The following is a 22,722-nucleotide window of genomic DNA, read 5'->3' on the forward strand; positions in this document are numbered from 1 at the left end:
CTCTCTCTCTAAACGATCACTATAACTGCAATGCCCAGTTGCCTACAGTGCTCTTTCTTTTCTTTCTCCACTTTTTCCTATTTCCCCTCTCATTTCCCATTGTTGAAGGTAGAGGTAAAACTGGACTGGGCTGGGCAGGGTTAATTAGAGGATACAAGATCATAAGCTTCAAATACGAAAGGAAGTCTACCACAAAAAAAACATACGAAAAGAAGACCATCGTTGACCTAGATGGGTGTCTAAGGAACAGTAAAGGATATGTCTCATCTTCAACAAACAGGGGGAGTGATAATGACTAGATTCGTGGGTGTTTCGTAACCTTTTTTCTATGCAATATGTGATCTTGTAATTGTTAGATCTTGTATTGGGTTGGTTTTTGAAAACCCGTGCCCAATGGGGAGTATGATTTTCTTGAGTTTGGTTCATATATGAATTTTTTATGGACAAAGTTTTTCTTCATTGGTGGCAGAATGATAAGACGGTCCAGATATGACCCCCATCACTCCCCCCTCCCCTAAATCAATTGTATGCTGTTGATAGGCCACGGTGAATGGGTTCAAGATACTTGTTCCTTTTTTCATTTAGGTTTATTTTCCCATATATATTCCAACAATAACAAAAGGACAATCTCCAATGAGGCAATGACTCATTCACGAGTGTGCATGGACTTGGGCATTGGTATTAGTATCTTATTGATCTCAAACAATGCAGATACAGATTGGACCATTTTGATCGATACTGACATGAATTAATCAATGTGCCCAATCCAATACTGATACTAATACCAATACCAATACCTAAATCCGTGCTCCCATTGACATAAGCTCAGGCCGAACCTTCTTAAATCCATGCATTCTTCTTCTTGGTTCTTAGTTATTTGTGGACCAACCACGGTAAGCGAGCCTTAGATGCGTGCATGGGTTTTTGAACCCTAATATAGAGTGATGAGCCTTATGCACGGTGAAGGAAAACTAAACTTTTTTTCTTTTGACTCAAGATGTTTAATGATAGTACAACATAATGCAACTAATTGCAAGCTAAACGATAGGAACAAAGTCCCAATTAATTAGCATTACTAACTAAACCTACCATGATTAGCCGCAACTTGTTAATACAATATTTCCTTATACTTTTCTTGCAGATTTGGTGCATGTAATGCTGTACCTGGTTAACGTACTAATAATCAAAGATGGCATCTTCATTAAATTAATAAGAGTCTGTCTAAAGTACCTATAAATCTTATACAAAAGCACCTTATAGTCTTTTTGTGGTTTGCCAAATTGAGGTTTTATTATTTGCAAAAAGCCACAAGAAAGACAGTTCTGTTAAGCTTGGCAAAACAGTTGATCCAATTTTAACCACGTGGCATATGATGTAAAATATTTCAAGCATGTGAAGAGGAAGGATCCATAATCTTGTATTAGCTACAGGTAAAATTTGATTGTTAAACTCAATCAAATGGTCTAACTTGTATGGATTGTTCATCTCCTTTACTCTTTACCTTTGATTTTTTAATCAATTCTTGATCTTAATTTTCTTTACATATGATTTGTAAATTTGGATTGAGCTGAAATTTTGCACGGAGAAAATAAATTATGTAGTCTATTTGTACATAAAAGTTTTTGGCTTTCAACGGATTATCATGTGGTAGGTCGAGGGAGTCAATTAATTGATAATTTAGTTTTGATCCAATTTGATTGGTTTTCTATCAAATTATCTTAACGGGGTCTTATCAGGTTGTTACAGACTTATAGTATTTGTTTCACCTTTTTATATACATACATTAAAAACAAATGAAATATATATATATATATATTTTGGTTCAATTTCAGCCAATACAATTTGTAGAAATCAAAACTGAACCAGACCAACTAAAACTGATAGGAGTTTAATTCGGTTCAGCTTTTTCTGACCAATTTCGGTAAGTCCGACCGATTTGGGCTGGAAACTGACACCCCAATAATGGTAGGTATAAGCCTAACAAAACAGCCTTCTGTTATTGCTACTCATTATTGTTGCAATTTAGAGACAATGAGAGAGAATCTCCAAATCAATATTCAACTAAGAGGAGAACCTGAAAGATAATTCATATTAGGGTGAGGTTTTTGTTTCATGGGCTTGTTCAAATGAGTTCTTATTCCAATTTACTAAAAGATGAATAATTTGTCTTTCAGGTGGCTATAGACTATGGCACTGTGCAATCACATTGAAAAGTAAATGGTTTTCCTTTTTAGATGGGTACACTTTAGACAGGAGGGGGAAGGTAACAGTCAAGAAATTGGAATTCAAGATCTCCTAGTGAATATGGGTTTATCACACTAAACCTCACCTATCTAAAAAATAAAGGGTTACCACCTATAATGTAAATAGATGAATCAAGAATTCAAGTCAGTTGCAGCCAATGAAAATGAAAGGCACCTAACCCTTGTTTATGATACTCATTAGAAAAAAAGGCATATCCAAGGCTCCCGCATGTGTACGATTCAAGGGGAACGAAAATTATGCAACCTTATCCCAAGAATGTTGAAAAACTATTTCGATCACTTGAGCATCAAATCGCAATATTCGTATCTAACCGAATAGAAAATTGAAATGGATCAGTATAAGTTGGTGACATTGGATATAACTCCACTTGCTTTAAATCTTGTCAATGAATGGCCACCTATTTTCACCTATGGCCTGAGATTTTAGAAAGAGACCTCTAATGGTTTAAGTTCAATTGAAGTTAGCCAAGTGGCGAAACAAAGTTCTAAAAAATCCAAACATACCAGAGGTGCGTGATAATAAAAGGTCACCACAATTCTTCTCAATGTTTCAAGAAGAATAGCTATCCCGAATAGTGGATGCCTCGCAATGGTTCTCAAAAAGATGGTTCGATAGCTCCTCGTCTTGCCCTGCAATGATCCTCTGGTTCACGACCCCTTGCTGCTATCGTCAATGTTGTCTCGCCATCGACCTCTATTCCATCATTAATGACGGATCAGATTCAACAGCTCCTAACGCTTCTTCCTCCTCGTGATCACCCTTTGGTAAATTTAGCAGGTACCCCTTTCTGCTCTAACTCTGTTACCACCTAGATTTTAGATTCTGGGGCAACAGATCATATTGCCTTTGATTTACTATTATTTTCCTCCTTCACTGCTACTGCCACCTCACATCCTGTCACCTTAGCCGACGCTTCACATATTCCTGTTTCACATATTGGTCGTGTTTCATTGTTTCCTGGCCTAGTCCTTGATCATGTTCTTCATGTTCCAGCATTTCGTTTTAATTTACTTTCTATTTGTAAACTCACAGCTACAGCTAACTACTTGTTCTTTTTACTTCTAACTCTTGTGTCATCCAGGACCAACAATTGAAGACGATTTTAGCGACGGGTAAGTGGCATGGTGGCCTATATTTTCTGGAAGTAACTTCTCCATCACCTTTCGTGTCGGTTGCATCCCAGGATACCCATTTCGATCTTTGGCATTGGCGATTGGTCCATCCTGGTTCTGCCACTGCCTCTCGGTTTCATAATATTGATTCCACTATTTCTTTTTCACATAATTGCATATGCATTGTATGTCCACTTGCTAAACAGAATCGCTTGCCATTTTCTTTAAGTTCAATAACAAATGCTTCTTGTTTTGAAATGATACATATGGATGTATAGGGACCCTTTCCAATACCCTCCTTATCCAATGCCTGATTCTTTCTTACGATTGTGGATGACTACTCTCGGTGCACATGGGTATATTTAATGTAATTCAAATCGGATGTGAATTCTCTCATCCTTCATTTTTTTGCTATGGTTCATACCCACTTTAAGGCTACCATTCGTTGCCTTAGATCAGACAATGGGACTGAATTTTTTAACAAATCGGTTATTTCATATCTCCAGTAATTAGGGGTTATCCAACAATCAAGTTGTGTCTCTACTCCTCAACAAAATGGGGTCGTTGAGCGTAAGCACCGCCATCTCCTAAATGTGGCTCGTGTATTATGTTTTCAATCCAATTTACCACTTAATTTTTGGGGGAATGTATTCTAACTACCGCTTATTTAATTAATTGTATACCCACTTCTGTGCTCCTTGGAAAATCCTCATTTGAAATATTACATGGAAAACCATCTACTCTTTCTCATTTGCGCATTTTTGGTTGTTTAGCTTTTGGTCACAACACCTCAATACAACATAAATTTGACAAACGTGCCACTCTAGGGGTTTTCTTGGGTTATCCTCATGGCCAAAAAGGGTTTCGCATTTTATATCTTACCACTAAGCGCATCTTTGATACGAGTGATGTCATTTTTCATGAAAATTTTTTTCCTAATTCACTTCTTTCCAACCCCATCTTACCTTAATTGGTTCCCCTGTGCTTCCCTTACCCCTCCCCAATGAAGATGATGCCATTCCCATGGAAAATCCTCTTGTTCCTTCAAATACCCCACCTACCCCCTCTCCATCACCACCACTTGCTCCCTTCGTACGCCCCCAACGTTCTCGCCATCCCCCCGTCACTTGCAAGACTACCATTACACGCTTACCTCATCTCACGAATCGTCAACAACTGTTGGTTCAGGTACCAATCATTCCATATCCAATTTTTTTTATCTTATAATCATATCTATCCTGCACACTTGGCATTTCTCACCTCCTTGTCTAGCTCTACAGAACATACTACTTTTACTGAAGCTGTGAAACACTAGGTCTGGAGAGATGCCATGCAAGCTAAGATTAATGCTTTGACCCTCAATGATACTTGGTCCGTAGTCTCGTTGCCTCCTGGAAAGAAACCTATTAGCTCCAAATGGGTTTTCAAAATTAAACGTGCTTCTAACGGAACCATTGGGTGTTACAAAGCTCGTCTAGTCGTGAAGGGCTACACTCAGGTGGAGGGTGTTGATTATCATGATATGTTTGCTCTCGTTGCTAAGTTAGTCATGGTACCGGTTCTCCTTGCCATTGCAACAGTTTGGGGTTGGCCTTTACACCAAATGGATATTAATAACGTCTTTCTACAAGGTGATCTCAATAAGGAGGTTTACATGACTCCTCCCCCCGGATATTGGTGTAAGGGGGAGACTTTGGTTTGTCGTCTCCATAAATTTCTCTATGGCCTTAAATAGGCATCTCGCCAGTGGCTCCAAATTCTCCAACTCTTTGTGTAATTATGGTTTTCAACATTCAAAGGTAGATCATTGCTTATGTTATATGCATCGTGGGCCTGATTCTATCTTTGTGATTTTATTTGTTGACAATATCTTCATTACTGGTTCCAATGATAGTTTGATCACAAATGTGAAGTGCATTTTACACCAACAATTCCACATTAAGGATCTTGGGCCCTTAAAATATTTTCTTGGGATTGACGTGGCCCAGTTTTGGCATGGTCTCTCTCTCTCTCCCAACGGAAGTATGTTTTAAACATATTGGAAGATTGTGGTTTAACTGGTGTTCGTCCCTCTGATACACCCATGGAACAAAATTTGAAGTTAAATGACACATCGGGCATTGTCTTATCAGATGCATCATCTTAGTGATGCTTGGTTGGTCACTTGATCTACTTGACTGTCACTTGACCCGATGGTGCTCATACAGTCAACATCTTGAGCCAATTCATGCACCAACCCCGTCAGCCCCACCTCAATGCTGCTCATCGTCTCCTCTGCTATCTCAAAGCTACGGTTGGTCAAGGCCTATATTACCCTACCACTTCGACCCTTGAGTTACGGGCCTACTGTGACTCTAATTCGGCCAATTGTCCTATGACTCGTAGGTCAACCACAAGCTATTGTGTGTTCCTTGGTGATTGCCCCATTTCATGGAAGACAAAGAAGCAACATACGATATCTCGTTCGTCCGTCGAAACTGAATATCATGCTATGGCTGTCACCATATGTGAAGCCACTTGGCTGTCTTATCTATTCCGTGACATTGGTCTTTCAATCACACGTCCAATTCCCTTATTTTGTGATAACCAGGCGGCGCTTCACATTGCTGCTAACCACGTCTTCCATTAGCGTACAAAACACATAGAGATTGATTCCCATCTCGTACATGAGAAGATGCATCGGAGACTCATCCACCAAACTAAAATTCCAACGGCCTCTCAAGTTGCTGATTTGTTTACAAAGCCATTGGGTCGTGATCAATTTTGTCATCTAATTTTTAAGTTGAGCGTTCAAAACCTTCACGTGCCAACTTGAGGGGGAGTCTTAGCATGACACATCATCAAGATGTGTCAACCTTATCACCAACTGTACAATGAGATGTGTCAACCTTATCACACCTTATCACCAACTGTATAATTAGTTTGTAATATTCTCATTGACTGTACATTTCATAGTAGAGAAATAGCAACAGAAATCTTCCATAGATGTAGACATAATTACTAGGAAACTTTCATTTTATATATATCAATTATAGATTCAATACAAATTAGTCAATGCAATCTGCATTTACCAATTCAAGACTTATCACAATGAAATCCAACCCATTAGAGGATATGGACGGAACGGTAAGTGGGACCTGGTAAAAAGTCCTTGTCACCACAATTGTGACAAATTCATTGTAATTATCTCTTATAAAAATAAATAAATAAATAAATAAAAAAGGGAATGGCAAGTTTGATTCAATCATTTTTTTCATTTATATAATGGCATATCTTCCTATGTATGTTCATATATTTTTATGAAAAAAAAAAATTTGTATGTTCATATATTCTAAAACTGAGATTTTATTAGCTAATTTGGATGGGCATCGATTGAGACTGATCCCAATTCAATCAGTTTTAGAACAGTCGGTTTACACATATCGGAATCAGTTGGACCTGATCCTAGCATTAATTTTGAGTTTAGTCTTATTAGAGCTATGATAGAAATCTAATTTTTCTTTAAAAAAAAAAAAAAAAAAAAAAAAAAAAAGATCCATACCATATCTGTCATTTCAATATCTATCATGTCGGTTTAATATCAGTTCTTAAAACCATACAATTCCCGACAACAGAATTAACTCTTTCTCTCTCTTATATTCTGATTATGTGGATCCTATGCAAATGATACTATTCTTTGCATCACAACTTAATATTATGTGCAGATTAATTCCTCTCATACTAGCATTGTGGGGGGAGGACCCTTTCCCAATTAAAAAAATCAAATGTTGTGCTGAGAAGTACTTAAACCCCAGAAAGAAAATAAGGCTAAAATCTCCGTAAACTTATCCTATCTTCAAGGCCCCAGTTATGATAATTTACCGCACAAAGGAAGAAAGGGTTCATAAACACTTTCCATCGCCTACTACTTCTTGTGGACCCACTTTGAACATGACTCTTCACCAAAAAAAAACCTTTTACATAACTAATGCTTTCTATGTACCTCATATATATATATATATATATATATGATTGGTACGTAGATTAGACTCATACTTGCACTGTTCACCTATTGATAACATATTTTTTCATATTTTTAGAGAGATTTTTTTTTCTATTTTTAATCTTATATAGACTTTCGATCAGATTAGGAGCCACTCAAAGGCCAGAGGGTTATGTTCTAGATTTTGTCATCTAATCACTTTAATTTACCCTTTGAAACCCCCACACACACCCCCAAAAAAAAAAATTGGTAGGACCTCTCTCTCTCTCTCTCTCTCTCTGCATTGGAGTCCCTTCCCCCCAAAAATGGACATGCACTAGACAAGTAAGATTAAATTAATAGAAAAATGGACATGCACTCAACAAATAAGTTTAAATTTATCTATTAATTAAAGACACATTAGAGAATAAGCAATAGGAAGTTTTGTGTAGGAATGTGCCATAAAGGTGGATGTATATTCCGGATCGGAGTCTGAGTTAAGTGTTTACTTTTGTTTTAAAGGACCAGAGACTCGGCATGACTCGTCAGTGAGTAAACATGTTGATTTAGTGTCTACATTATTTTTTACCCTAAAGCTATGTTTGGTATGCATTTTTGGGATAGATTCAAATCTAAATGGATTCGAAGAAATCATATCAAATACAGCCTTAGGCACCTACCTCTTGAAGATGTCAACTCTAAATCATAGTTTAAGAGAAAAAAATGTATAACTATACATCGAAAGAATTTGGAATCATTAGTGGATATTTTGAAATTTAGGTTGTGTTTAGTATGATTTTTTGGAATGCGTTATTGACCTAGAATGGATAGCAAATGCAGCTTAATTTCTATAGTTGTGGTCCATACTCAACTTTAATCCTTGTTTTCTCCAACAAACAGACGACCAAATAGGTACACTTGTTATCAACGACTGAGACACAGATACGGTGCGGCCATGGCTAGGTTCAAAGACTTTATAATGCTCAAAAAGGGAATATCTAGTGCTCAAGGCTCCCACCACTTTGGGAACTATCTGAAAAGAGTAGATCTATATGCAACCTTTCCCCCCGCTTTGCGGAAAGACTTTACAATAGCTGAGTACTAATTGTACATAACGATCATGCATGAACCGGGTTTGGACCACAGATCTGGTCAAACCTATATTTTAGCAAGAGAATCAGTTGAGACTTGAGAGAACAATTATTTGTTAATGTTATAATAACAGTTAAATGAAATGTAGTAACAATATCACCACCTTTAGGTAAGGATGTCTAATTGGAATCGGAATCAAAATCACAAATTGAAATCAGACTTAATAAATCGAATCAAACAAATTCGGTTCTATATTGTAATATTTCAAATCAAAATCAAATGTTGTTCGATTTCAATTGGATTAGAATCAATTAAAATCGGTTTCAAAAATCCTAGAATTAGTCTCTCATATCTAAAATTCAATGATCTAATCGCAAAAACTCTAAAATCGAAATTATGACCGATTTAAATTGACTGATCTGATTCCGATTTTTAAAACCATGGATGAAGACTAGTACAACCGAGTTGCAAGAGGATCTAAACTCAGCTCGACCCAAATGAGGTTACCCGATTTACCATGTACTCCAAAACGATTTGAGTTGGCGATGATAGAATTTTGACGTGTCACTCACTCAAATCCAAAACAAGGAACACACAGACACGTCTCCTCCTAACTATATAAACCAAAGGCCACTTTTATTTTTATTTTTATTTTTTTAAGACAGTGCCCACTAAGCTTAGCTACCAAAACAAGCCTTCCCAGGTCATCAATGACGAAGACCAATTTTTGAACACAACACCTCCCCCCCCCCCCCCCGGCTGGCCCCCGGCCCCCTTCCTCTTCTTCATAGGAGACTGGGTCCCAGTCAGCAACTTCACTCCACGTGTCACACCCAGCCGCGTTGAAAGTGGCATGGCCCTTGCTGATTAGAAGGTTCTAAATAGAAACTAGAAGAAGTTAGTGGGGTTTCCAAAGGATGGAAATTTAATTTAAGAGAAAAAGTTTCCCACGCAGCCAATGCAATATATATATTATTCTGATCATATAGACTAATAGACTCATGTAAATGATACCATTTTCTACGTTATCATTGATGCGGAGTGAAAATTTCCCCTACACTGAGTGTGAGGAACCTGTTCCCTTATTTTGACACTCAATTTAATAGAATAAAACTAAGCCTAAGGTTGGATGAAATTTTTTATCCAAAAGAATCATGTAATGCCTTGAATATTCTCATAATATTATACTTCAGTGTTTGATATCTTGCTATTGTCTTTTAACTCAAAAAGCTAAATCAACCCTTTTCCTTTCCCACTCTATATAAATCCCCCACTACAACCACCATGGAATTCCATCCATAGCTCAACCTACAAAGCTAAAAAAACTCTAAACATGTCTAAATTGTTGTCTCCTTCTACTTCTTCTTTCTCTTCCTCTTCCTCTCCATTGTTGTTTCCAGATGTTCATCACTCAAGGAAACTGTTACTACACACTCCTATTTATCAATCTCCACAAGATACTGCAATTCCACCAAGCCACGAGCATCGATATTGGTCATCATCAGAACCCTATACAGGCCAAAGTAGCTTTGATGCAAATGTAGTGATGATCCTTTCAGTCCTCTTATGTGCTCTAATTTGTGCACTTGGGCTTAATTCTATCATTAGATGTGCACTAAGGTGCCCAAGCCAAGTGAGTTATGAATCAGGTAACAACACATCAAATAGGGAAGGTAACACTGGAGTGAAGAAAAAAGCTCTCAATATGTTCCCTGTACTAGCTTACTCAGCTGAGCTTAAGCTACCTGGATTGGACCCTGAGTGTGTCATATGCCTCTCGGAATTCGCGCCGGGCGAGCGGGTCAGGGTCCTGCCCAACTGCAACCATGGATTCCACACTCGATGTATTGATAAATGGCTCTTGGAACACTCTTCATGTCCCACTTGTAGGCACTGCCTGATTGACACTTGTCAGAAGATTGTAGGCTGCGGCCAAACTAGTTCATCTGCACCACCACCACCACCACCACCGGCGGAAGTACCCATTGTACCTTTAGAACCAGAAGGTTTTATCCGTAGTTACCAGAGTAGTAGCTAGTAATTGTATACTCCTCAATTGAGCTTAGAGGTTTGATCCCAGCTTTCCCACAAAAGGGAGGGGGGAATGGGGAAGTGTACAAAGTTGTACAAATATCATACTCATAAAAAATAGTTGTACAAATTTCATACTCATAAAAAATAGTTGTACAAATTTCAATTGTAAAGTTTAGACTTCCTTACATTTATTTTTGTCTTTGCCTTCTTTTGGAGCCAATAATTTTTTGAGGTTCAATAACAAAGAAAAGGTATCCTCCCAGCCACACACACACAGAGAGAGAGAGAGAAGAAGAAGAAGAGAGGGATGTTACTATCCAATGAATCTCGTCTCAAGAGTGGTTACACAAAAGCAAAAAATGAAAAGTTGAGCTCAAGAATGGATGGAAGCTGAGAGTGAAAGCACTCTAGAGCTTCAAATTAAAAGCAAGAAGGTGAGCAATAATAGTCTCTTAAGTATCTAGTGAAGGTATTCTATCAAAAAAAGTATCTATTGAGGTTAATTTAGGTGGGCCCTCTGTCAGAATCTAAAGATTCCAAGATCACCTTGTCACCACATTACATTTTGACATGTGAAGTGGCCAGTGTCTTCTTTCCATGAGCGATTAGGTGGCTGATGAAACAGACACCAATGGAAGGCTGAGAAGGATGGCATAATGAAATGAATCCATTTTCTTTTCATTCATGGTGAAGCAAGAATCTGCTCACCATGAAGATCTGACTCTTTGAGGAGCATGGAGAAAGGATATTTTCTATCATGTACATTGAAATTGGTAATAGATTGAGATGATAACAGATGGGTTAAACCATCGGCTCAACCATTAAGGGCACGTTTGGTATGAAAAGAAAATGTGAAAAAAGTTTTCTGAACCAACCAGCCATCTCTCTCTCTCTCTCCAGAACTATATCATCATTCGCCAATGGTACAGTTCCTATGCCGCTTGCTCCGAGAATCCTCTCCGCCGTCTATTTATTTCCATACACCACAGTGTATATCAGAAACAGCTGTTTAGTTTTGGTAGGAAAGAAATCATATCCAGGAATTTGAGTACACCAAACTACCAACTTTACCAACCATGGTCCATGGCAGACAGAAAATCGTTTAAGAGGATAGAGGGTAGCATCCAAAGGATATCATCTTTTTTTTTCCTAATGTATCCCAAGGGAATCATCAGCAGTGTAAGAGTGTTAACGATGATGTCATTTTAGTGAACATGGTAATAAGTTCCATAAGATGTCTAACGTATGTAATAGATGGAGTATCATAGGCAACAAAATTAAGAGGACATAAGTTCAACTCTTCTTGAAGTCTATCTATAGAACAACCCTGAGCACAGAAACAAAGGTGCACGCCCTGGGAAGAAATGGTGGTCATTGTGTGCCCCTGTGACTATGGAACAGGGACCACTATCGGACATAAACAAAGGCTTAGGGCCGGCTTAAGACCCTTCTTCCATCTTATGATCCTCTTTTAGGCTGTGTTTGGTAGCCAAGAAAAGAAAAGAAAAGAAAAGAAAAGAAAAGAAAAAATTACACATTTTGTACTTTTTTCTTTGTGTGAAGAATTTTTCTTTACACTTGGTATGTCTTCACCCAAGAGAAGATTCCCCTTTTCAAATTCAAAATTTATCTTGAGAATTGTGAAGTTTTTTTTTGCTTTCCAAAAAATTTTCTTGCCAAAAACACAAGAAAACATGAGAAAATATGAAAAAATAATAAGACAAAAAATAATGATTACACAATGATTTCCTATGTGTCTATCTCCCTCTTTAAATTCAAAACTTTTTGAATTTTTTTTCTTTTCTTTTCTTCTCTTCTCTTGATAGCCAAACATACATAATCTTTTTATTTTCTTACCATTTCATTTCTTTTCTTCTCTTTTCTAGATTCTTTTTTCCTTTCTTTTCTTTTCTTTTCTTCTCTTGGCTACCAAACATAGCCTTATAGACCATTTTTGGCAAGGTCACAAAACAATGGTTTTGTCACATGAAGTTATAATGCCTTGAAGATAGTTGAAAAGCCAATTTTGTACAGTTCAATTTAACAGTAACGGCTGCATTAATTTTTCCCTTGATCAGATCCATAATTTCAAATCCAAGAGATAATGTTCTTTGCATCTCTCTGTTCTGAGCGCTCTCTGATTGATTTGCCAAGGTTAGTCCGTACTAGGCGTAGGAAGTTTCCATTAAATGGTCAACCACCAGAAAGCAACTGGGAAGCCTTCATCAGAAGTCAATATTATCATGATAAGGGGGGAAGAAACGCATTTAAAAGTTAAGAAGTAGATTAGATTACAAGAAAAAGAACCAATGACAAGACAGGCAATGCTGGTTTTTAATAGTAATCAACTCTCCCCTCCCCTACCAATAAAAGCAGCAGCAAAAAACTATCAGTGAGCATTCTCTCACAGATTTACTTATGTGAGATTTTCCAGTCATGCCGAGTCCGGGGACCACTTGCAATGCCTTCATAGTATCGTGATTCAAGCTTTTGGCTGTTCCAATCTTTGACAAAGTGTTGAAATAGTTCGCGTGCAGCATCCGATGAAAGATCCGAGAAAAAAGACCCCCTCTCTTCTTTCAGCCATGTTGCAAACTCATTATTCTTGGAGAAATAGTCATCGTTGGTAAGCTCTTGAAACTTACATTTTAGACAGAAGAAACAATCATCAGGAAACACTAGCCATCCCAACAACATTGCATGAGTTAATTTGTCTCATAGATTAATTACTGAAAATTTGCAAATCACTGAATAGGAAGATTAACCATGAAACACTTATCCATGCAAGTACATTGAATTGCCAACTTAAGAGTGCAACACAAGCATGAATAAGAATGAAAGTTCCAGAAAAAAGATAGCTGGATGACAAATCAATATCAAGAAGTCAGTGGACTATACAACATGCACAGTACAGATACTGGGGAATAGAAAGGGTAAATCGTCATATGAGAGCATATACAGCTTACCCAATTAAAATTGATAAAAATCAAGCAATACTTGCAATATTAAGTCAATATGATTGAAGAAAAGTACACAAATTAAAACCATAAAATCAAGGAAATAATATCTAATACCAAAGTAAAGTTGATGTATCAGAGGCCAAAAAGGATAGAAGAAATGGCTTTTTAGGAGATATTGGCTTGTGGTACCCAGAGAGAGGAACCTTCAGAATTTGCCTCATTAGTTAGGTTTTCGAAAGTTAAATATTGGGTTAAAATAGTTTTTGAATAGGTTGAATAGTTTTAAAGTTGAGCTCACTGTGAGATATTCACTGAAGAACAATCTGGCCACACCCTGCTGAGTCGGATTTCAGATATTTACATCTCTCGATTGTTGGAAGTTGGAGCTAATAGGGCTTGCATTCAGGAGGGTTTTGGAGTAGGATCCTTTGCCTGAATTTTCACAGGAATCAGGTTAGTGTTGTAGGGGAAATCCCACCTCGTTCGAAACCTGTTCCCTGCCTTTCTGCCCAACACGAGATTGAAGACAACCTCTCGGTTGTGCTTGTAATTTCTTTATATCTTTTTTTTTTTTTCCTTTCAAGATTGCCCCCCTTCCCCTTTTATTATCTTTTGTCCTTTAGTCTTAGTTTGTTCCAAGTTTGTCCCTTTACAATAAAAACTAATCTCCATTGTATGCTTTCCAATTGAGTTACCAATAGCCCCTTCAAATTCTGGCTTACAAGTCAATCCCCCTTTGCAACCTTAGTTATATTAACCAGAACCATCATTGCTCTCTACTTTTGGCTAATATATCTCTGGGTGGGCCCATAGCAAACCCAAATAGTGTATTTTGACACCGGGATTGCACCAGTATGCCTTGGGTGCTAGGCCCCCGCCCATTGCCACCTGGCATCATTACTTGGCTTACTTGGCTAAGCCGTGTGCCTTTGTTGATGCATTGATCTATGCAAGCAAGCAAACAAACCATAAGCTATGTTTGTTCAACCATTGCAGCCCAACAGGCTTGCTCTAGTGGAACAGAAAGAACCTGATCTGTGATTTCACACTTTATTTCTATGCTATAAAACTTTGGGCTCGCACAAGTCATGTACTTAGTAGAGTTGTATTCTTGCATAAGTGTGACTTATTGTCTCAAAATTTTAACTGCTAGAAGCTATTTCAGTGTCTTTGTGAACTGCATATTCTATAGATATCTCTCACAGATTAACATTTCTTATTTTTTTCAGTTGTGCCTCATGTCAGTCAGGCCCACCCTGCAACTTGTGACTTGCAACACGGGGGTCCAAGGATCCTCCAAGTCCTGCACATGTCCATTGCCTTCGAACTAGTTTCAGAAGACCCAGTCTGGAGTTGTGATGGATCAGAGGAATCCCAATTTGTCCCACTAAATACCTTCACACTCACTTTGATTAAAAATAACATAACACTCTCCTTGGCTGAGGAAAGAGGCTCCAGAAAGTCTTAGCTTCTATTGCTGTCATGCTAGAATGTTTGTGGAGAAAGAAGACTAAAGCAAAATAACAGCGATTCCAGATGTGGTAACCCTGGCAATAGTGGAGGTGGCAGACTGTTCAAGAAGTGTGTATGTGTATCCAAAAAAATGTCAAAGCAAAATTAGCTCACAGTTTGAAACTAGGGCTACCAAATATCATAAACTAGTACAAATGAGTTGCTACATGGGCTTGCATCTAAATCCAATATTTATCCTACATTCCTACCCTATCACAAACCTAACATATGAAAATCCAATGCACCAACTCCATCTGGGGTGAAGCTCTCAAAGTTCAGCCCCGACCAGTCCTCACATGCAAGTTATGTTAGTAAATTTATGTTTCACACATGTTTTGCTAGAGTTGATCTACATTTCAATAGCAATGCTATCAAATTAATATCTACCACATGTTTGAACAGTTCCTCTTCATACAGCAGTTATATTAGTGATTGGGATTTGAATGCTAGGCAGAAGAGGAGGTGAGAATAACTGCTAATTTCTATTCTACAAAGCATGCTGCAGGTCATGCCAGAAGGTTACAATATGCCTTTTAAAGGGTGGCCATAATCTTACTACGCAACAAGTTGGATATGAAATTTAAATAGTGCTGTTATCAGTTGGATAGTCTGTGGAGCAAATAGTTAATGAAATGGGAACAGGCGCAGTCCTTTTCTCAATGGGATTGATATGAGGGGCAGGAGACATTATCAGTCAAAGTTTATGTTATTTATGTTTTAATATTTCCCGTTATCAGAATATTTGGGACTTTTCAATGTTTTTCGTGTTTGTCTGTGAAATTTATAGTTGAGAGGAATTTCTAGGCTGACCAGATGCTTTGTGAGATTTTACCAACTTTCTGATTGACTTCTTATTAGGCTATTAGCTGGGAAAAAGGAATTAGAATCCTAATTGTAATAGGACACATGATGGGAACCCCCACAAATTTGAGCATGAAGAAGGGTTTCTTTTCTCCCAAATATGTCATTGGTGCAGGCATTGGCAAGTTCTCTGAAGGTGGATTCACATGCCTCTCCTTCACTGCTCTTCTTCATTCTACTTTCTGTTATTGATGCAGCAGCCTTGTTCCTCCCACACAACTAGCTATAGTTTTCCTTCTTTTCCCATCAAACCACCACCAACTTACTTTCACAGTGGATTAAAACACTAATCCAGCCCCTCCATAAATGCAGAAACTGTAGCCAATTGGATTATCCACCCTTCCTACTGTCCTCTTACAGCCTTTATAACCCCCATCCAATTTCACCAAAAGCCTGATTTTGGCTAATTCCCACCTATTCCTACCATTCATCGATTCTCCATCAAATAATTTTTTTGTTATCAATCAATTCAAGATAAGATCCCAACTTAAAAGAACTGAAAAAACGTTGAAGGCACAGAGAGTAGCATTTTATATAACAAGACATTGGGGTTATCTACACCGAATGTAGGTTTGCATCAAATGGCTACAAAATTGAAGTTAACAAACATTTTCCAAATAGATTTGGTTGATAAGGGAACTCACCGAGGATTGGTCCCGTTTGTGATGTTTCCTGTCATGCTTCTCCTTAGACTTCTTTCCTGAGAGCAACTTTTCCGAGTCAATATGGCCAAAAATTCAGAGAGAGACTCTCATCTCCACAGACGGTACAGATAAGTGATCATTCAGGAATCTGATAATTTAGCAAGAATTGATGGAAATTGTTGGTACTTCATAAATATAGAGAGTCAGAGAACCATGGAATCCAAATTGAAATATTTTGTATTGTATCTGCAATAACTTAAATCCTAAAGAAAAATATAATTCCAGGAAACAAAAAAGGAAAATTTAAACAAATAAGACATTGAATTGAGCTAGGATCCAAGCCTGAAAAGAAATAAGCAAGAGAAGGAAACCGAATTTAAAGTTCCTGGGCCTAAAGAAGATAATCAAGTGACATAAACATAATTAACAAGGAACCCTAAATGAAATAAATCATCATCAACAAATAAATCAAAAAAATACAGATAAATACTTATTGCAGAACGTTAGAAGTTTATCTAAAACAAATATAAGATGAGATAAAAACATAATAATAATAAGAGAAGTGAGGTGCGGGAGGACTACATCACTGCTCAAACCTTTATCAGAGTGACGTTTGGAGTGTTTGTGAGATTTCTCGCTCTTCATTTTTTCTTTCTTATTGCTTTTAACCTTCTTTCTCTCCCCATCGTCTCTTGTTCTGTGTTTTTTGCTCCTGCCCTCATCTGCAGAAACCCCAAAAACTACGACCCTTTTATTGAGAAAACCAAAACCGAACAGAAATGAAAGCAGAAATGAAGTAGAGCAGTAATAGAGCTTTAAATCAAAAGGAATAGATGGGTGTTGCAGCGAATTTGAAGACCTTCGGAGATTGAAGACAAGCGCCTCTTCTTCGATTTCCCGTCGCTCCCCATTTTTATGATTTCTCTGCTCTCTGAACCCTGCTTCTATGAGGTCCTTAGGCGAGTGCAACTGTTGATGGACCGAAACAGCCATCCATAATAATTATCATTCGCTCTAAAGTACGAAGAAAATGTCCAAACTCTAAAGTTGATCCGGTCGGTCCAACCAGGCTCATAGAAAAACCAGATAGACCGTGCCCATTTAATGAGCGGTTTGGACCTGAATTCCACTGACCATTTGGATTTTTTTTATCAGATTTTTTGTTAGACCAAAAAAATAATTGGACTTTTTAATTCGGTCTTTGGGTTAATTAGTCAATATCGTTACTAGCTGTGTTTGGTGACACCTTCAAAAGAACACATAAAAGATTGACAATTAACTACAACAAAATGTTTATAAGATGCAGTAGAGTTTGAAGGAATGGCCGTGGGAAGCGCTTTTTTGTTTGATAGACATTAGAAAAATCTTCTTCATGGAGCAGGGTAAGATTTTAAATTAGAGAAGACAAGTTTTGCTAATATGACATATCATCTAGCCAAATGGGTTAAGAAGAACAACACTAAACATGTTGTATATGATACATTGTTTATTTTTATTAATTAATGCATAGGTCAAGTGATGAGGAATGATATGCATAGTCTCAATCTTGTCTTAGATATAACCTTTGATGAAGTCTATTAGAGGGTAAAGATCTATGTAACTGACCTCATCTAGCTAAGACTATCTCGACTTATTGAGTTGTGTCTCTTTCCTCTTACTCCCTTCTCATATTTTTATCCTCATTCTAAAATTGTGATTTTCACAAGAAAATGATTCTCTTAGTATTTTTTTTTAATTCTCAAATTGCAGTGGTATCAGTTGTGATTGGTACCATAAGAAGATCAACCCATTGGTGATGAAAAGAACTGAATGTCTTCAAAAATAATTTCGAAGAAAATTTTCCCCACAAGAATGCATCTTAATGCAAGAGCAAGTGATTGTTGTTTGGATGCGTGGTTCCTGCACTAGCATGGAGGCAATGAGATTGCACATAGGCATTAACATTAATAGGATTTTTTGCTTTGGGGGTAAGCTATTAATTTCGCACCCCCTTACGACGTATGAGCCACATGATTAGTGGCTTTATAATAGTATTTTTTTATTGGAAAAAAATTCTCTAAGCCTCTCCAATACACAATGACCTTACTGCTCTTTGATACCTCATTTACGCACTCCCTATGTTTAAAAAATAATAATAATAATAATAATAATAATCCCTTTTTATTTACCTTCCCTTTTTAATAGGAAATCATCTTTCACTTGTTCGGGCTGCACTTTCTGTCACTTAATAAGAAATCATCTTTTGCTTGTCCTTTATTAGATAAACCTGCCCATGTCTACCATACAACAAGAATTCTGGTGACAAAAGGAGATAAGATTATTGTCACCATAATTCAACTCCAACTAGTTCAAAATTTGCCATGAAGTAGAAGATCGTGGACATGGAAATACACAATAAATGCATAATAGGGTATGAAAACAACACACACACACACATACACCCACAATAGGAACCTCTCTTATATTCCCTACCAAGAGTAACTGCTGTGACTATTCAAGCAATTGGATATAAAGGTCATGATTTGAATTAGCTATGCATCAAATTTCAAAGTGTGATTCAATCAATTGTTGTCCCATGTATTGGCTTACAACACGTATATGTCCATACACACCAATAGCAAATAGTAACAACCTAAGGGGGTGTTTGGTTCGGTAAATCAAATGGTGTATGTATTGGATATGAATATCAATCTTTTGATAGACATTCTTCTGAATTATGTTTCTTTCTGAAAAATCGTTTGGTTGCCTTAAGGCTAGTGCATGTTTCTCGCGGGTTGAGATATTGGCTTCAGTAGAGAACGTCTTTTCGCTTTCTCCTTTTATACTAGGTGGTAAAAAGGTTGCTCAAATCTGAGTTTAAGTGTTGAGGTGAACTTAGATTTGGAACACATCCTTTGTAATATGGTCATTCATGGGAAATAAGATGTTCACTAATGAGGGTCATCCTAGTAGAACCAAACAACTCTAAAAATTAAGAATTATCATTCTAAGAATGTCATCCCAAAGATTTACCAAACCGAACACCCCCTAAGAGATCCAAAGCTGAACTGCCATTTTCTTCTGCCTTTTTTCTTTCTTTTTCCAATCTAATGATTGAATATCTATAATCATACTTAAATAGACTTTCCCGAAAGTTTCAGAGCAAATTCTACCGATAGACCTTGGGTTTTTTTTTTTGCCGAGACGAATATTTCAACAAAAATTTCACTTTCCAAGACATTTTGGTTTCGACCAATATCTAAACAGAAATATCCAAAATTTAGACCGAATTTTTTCCATTTAGCAGAATATTTTGGTTTCAACTAAAAAAGAAAACCATAGTCAAAATCAAACTTTTAAACCTTTGCTATGGCCCATTGACTGGTGAAAAAAACTTTTAAACCTTTGCTATGGCCCATTGACCGGTGAAACAGAAGCAGGACAAAATTTGGGGTAGAGTTTCCTTGAGGCCACGATGAATGGATTCAACAGCTTACAATTGGGGGTGAGAGAGATGGGGATTGATGGGAAATCACATCTAGACTGTCCTATCATTCAACCCCACGTGACATGAAAAATTTCTCCTACATTTAGACTGTGTTTAGTAGTCATTGAAAAAAGCGTTTCTGATATATTTCCATTCTATGAGAAAAAAAAAATAGAATAAAACATTTGGTGTCAATTTAATGTTTTTAAGTTTTTTCAGAACAAAAAGGGGAAAAATCCCACTAGAAATTTAAAAAAAAAAAAATTGATTGTACGACAAAACCTGATTCTGTCATTTTGATTCCGTTCCAAATATCAAAAAAGTGAAGAACTAAGATAATCATTCCTAAAACAAGTTCACCAAACACCATTTTTTTTTTTTAACGGTATTTTGATAACAAAAACTGAAATTTATATTTTTGACACAAAACGTCATTTCTGGAAGTGAATGACTACCAAACGCATCCTTAGCTTAGCATCATGCACTTTCTGATCCTAGCCAACTACATATAAAACATCCAAAAAGTGAGGCATGAAACCAACATCAAACTAGCTGACAAAGTCAACTCTCAACACCACCTTTTATTTGTCTAACTCGAGGTTATGTTGTTCAAAAAATTTGTGACCAGTACCACACAAGCATGACTAGTTTGAGGTAAAAAGAGCTAATCAGAAGTTTTGGATACAGTTATTAAATTTGGCAATGAAATATAGTGGACAACAATGTGCATGCCCCATGGAACTGCCTCTTCATTTCAGTTTTGAAAAGAGTTTTGGCGCAACCTGTGTTTCAAAAAACGCAGCTTCAGCAGAAGATTCTAGAGAATTTACTTGACCAACTATATAGCGCAGGGTTCTAAGTATCGGTATCGGACTGGCCAGATCAGGTATCAGTATCAGATCACAGGTAAAATTATTTAAAAAATCCATTTTTTTATGAAAAGTAGGGGTAAAGCCAACCGATCTAACCTATACAGGCCAATCCGATTCCCAATAACTAAATCCCTGATAAAGTATCAACAATGAAGTGAGAGCTTACACATTTGTCAACACAAGACCAGTAATCGAAGTATTGCCCTGTACAGTGTTTGTGACCAGTTTCATCACCTTGGATTCTCTTAACACATGCCTGTAATTAAAAAGAAGGGCTCACGACGATGTAACTCCAATCAATAAAGACACTTCACATAATAACCAATGATGCAAGGCCCAATTGTATAAGACATCACAGCTACTAAGAACAAAGAATGCACCAAATGCTGAAGTGATCGAATTTTCAACCGTCATTCATACGTGAAAATAAAGCCAACAAAATTACAAAGAAACAGCAGAGACATTGTTCCAACCTGAAAACCATCTCACTTTCACACAAATCAAGTTGCAACCACATCTAAGGACTAACTCTACTAGTGTCAGTCAAAGGCACCATCTTTGTGAACCCAGCACCTATAATCATTTCCCCGAGAAGCAAAAAATTTACTACACGATATTCCAAATGCTGATTAAACATTCAGAAGAATATTATTCAAAAAGTAAGACGCTGTCTTGCTAGTTATTATGAAATTGCACTGAAGATCTACTATAAGATTGAAAACAAGGAAGTATACTGTTGAGAAACAAGTCCACACTCCTTGCTATGTTTTGGTGTTAACAAACAAATATACGTCTTTAACTTGGCTTGATAAAATGTGATTAGCTTGAAGAAAGTGTAATTCATTTGAAGAAACACTTAGAAGGTCGAATCAAGACATCAAGGTTTGAACTCATGCAGACATGACCTTGAAGCTTAAAGACATTCAAGACCGAATATGAAGACATCAAGACCCATAATGATGAAGATATCAAGACCCAAGATGAAGACCATAGGATAGAGAATATATTTTGTAATTTGTACACACATTGCATACGCACGCACCTCATGCATCATACTAGAATGACCTTAGGTGGTAGAGTATAATATGCTCTAGTAAAACTGTGAAAACAGATTAACCTGACTCAAGGGCATTTTGGGTAATCTTAAAGTCGGTATAAGGAGATGAAACATTCATAGAAGTTGTAGGAAATTGAGTCGCGATTCCAACGCAACTGATCTCAGGTCAATCCGAGGTCGGACAGAAAAGTTATGATCAAAACACTGACGACTGGTCAGTATGACAGCATTCTGTCAAAACAGTCTATCATGTTGGCGGTCGACCGGCTGAAATCCCCGGTCGACCAGAACTGTCCAAGACCATAGCCGGTCGACCGATAGAAAGTCCCGGTCGACCGGTGCCTCCCTGGAAAAGCTTCAACGGCTAGTTTTTTACCTCAACGGCTCTTTCCAATCGGCCAGCTACCAATGGCGGTCGACCGGTGGTCCCAGAATACGACCGTTAGAGCCTGATTTCCTACCTAAAATGCTTCACTAAGCTCACCTATAAATACCCAAACCACTCTTAATTAAATATGTATTAAAAAAGAGAATTAAGACTATTATTGTAAGCATTCAAAGGTCATTAAGATTATTCTATTCTACTTGAGTCATTCGATTACTCTAATCCCAACAAAAGGCTCAAGTCTCAATCAAGTCCTTCACTCTCTCCTGTGCAAGTCAAAGCCATAATAGAGGACTTTACAAAAGGTGCATCATTCATCTCTCATTCTTATCATTTGCACCACACTTGAGGTATTCCTCTTATTCCACTACTTCTTATTTATTTCTGTTTTTACAATTCTAGACTGTACTTAGGATTGTAAGGATTCTCTTATCCTAAAAAGAGGAAGGTGTTCTCTACCTTCAAAAAAGATTATAAAGGCGCCTCTCTGCCTGTAAAAGA

General features: G+C 37.3%; 3 protein-coding genes across 3 annotated transcripts; 1 reads left to right on the forward strand and 2 right to left on the reverse strand.

Moving 5' to 3' along the window:
* The first annotated feature begins 9,744 nt into the window (after positions 1-9,744).
* Positions 9,745-10,596, forward strand: LOC122062337 (RING-H2 finger protein ATL78-like). Its single transcript, XM_042625919.1, has one exon. It carries the CDS (start codon positions 9,764-9,766, stop codon positions 10,466-10,468), a length of 705 nt encoding a protein of 234 aa, XP_042481853.1. The 5' UTR covers positions 9,745-9,763; the 3' UTR covers positions 10,469-10,596.
* Positions 10,597-12,685: 2,089 nt separating this feature from the next.
* On the reverse strand, positions 12,686-17,448 carry LOC122062350 (style cell-cycle inhibitor 1-B). The gene is made up of 4 exons (XM_042625938.1): positions 17,301-17,448; positions 17,038-17,163; positions 16,442-16,497; positions 12,686-13,104 (listed from the first exon to the last, which is right to left on the reverse strand). The coding sequence occupies exons 1-4, from the start codon at positions 17,350-17,352 to the stop codon at positions 12,877-12,879; spliced, it is 462 nt and encodes a 153-aa protein (XP_042481872.1). The 5' UTR covers positions 17,353-17,448; the 3' UTR covers positions 12,686-12,876.
* Positions 17,449-20,456: 3,008 nt separating this feature from the next.
* Positions 20,457-21,193, reverse strand: LOC122062348 (cytochrome b-c1 complex subunit 6-1, mitochondrial-like). Its single transcript, XM_042625936.1, has 3 exons — positions 21,136-21,193; positions 20,946-21,040; positions 20,457-20,689 (listed from the first exon to the last, which is right to left on the reverse strand). The coding sequence occupies exons 1-3, from the start codon at positions 21,191-21,193 to the stop codon at positions 20,657-20,659; spliced, it is 186 nt and encodes a 61-aa protein (XP_042481870.1). The 3' UTR covers positions 20,457-20,656.
* Positions 21,194-22,722: the final 1,529 nt, after the last annotated feature.

Source organism: Macadamia integrifolia, unplaced genomic scaffold (assembly GCF_013358625.1).
Source record: "Macadamia integrifolia cultivar HAES 741 unplaced genomic scaffold, SCU_Mint_v3 scaffold1000, whole genome shotgun sequence".
Taxonomy (NCBI): Eukaryota; Viridiplantae; Streptophyta; class Magnoliopsida; order Proteales; family Proteaceae; genus Macadamia; species Macadamia integrifolia.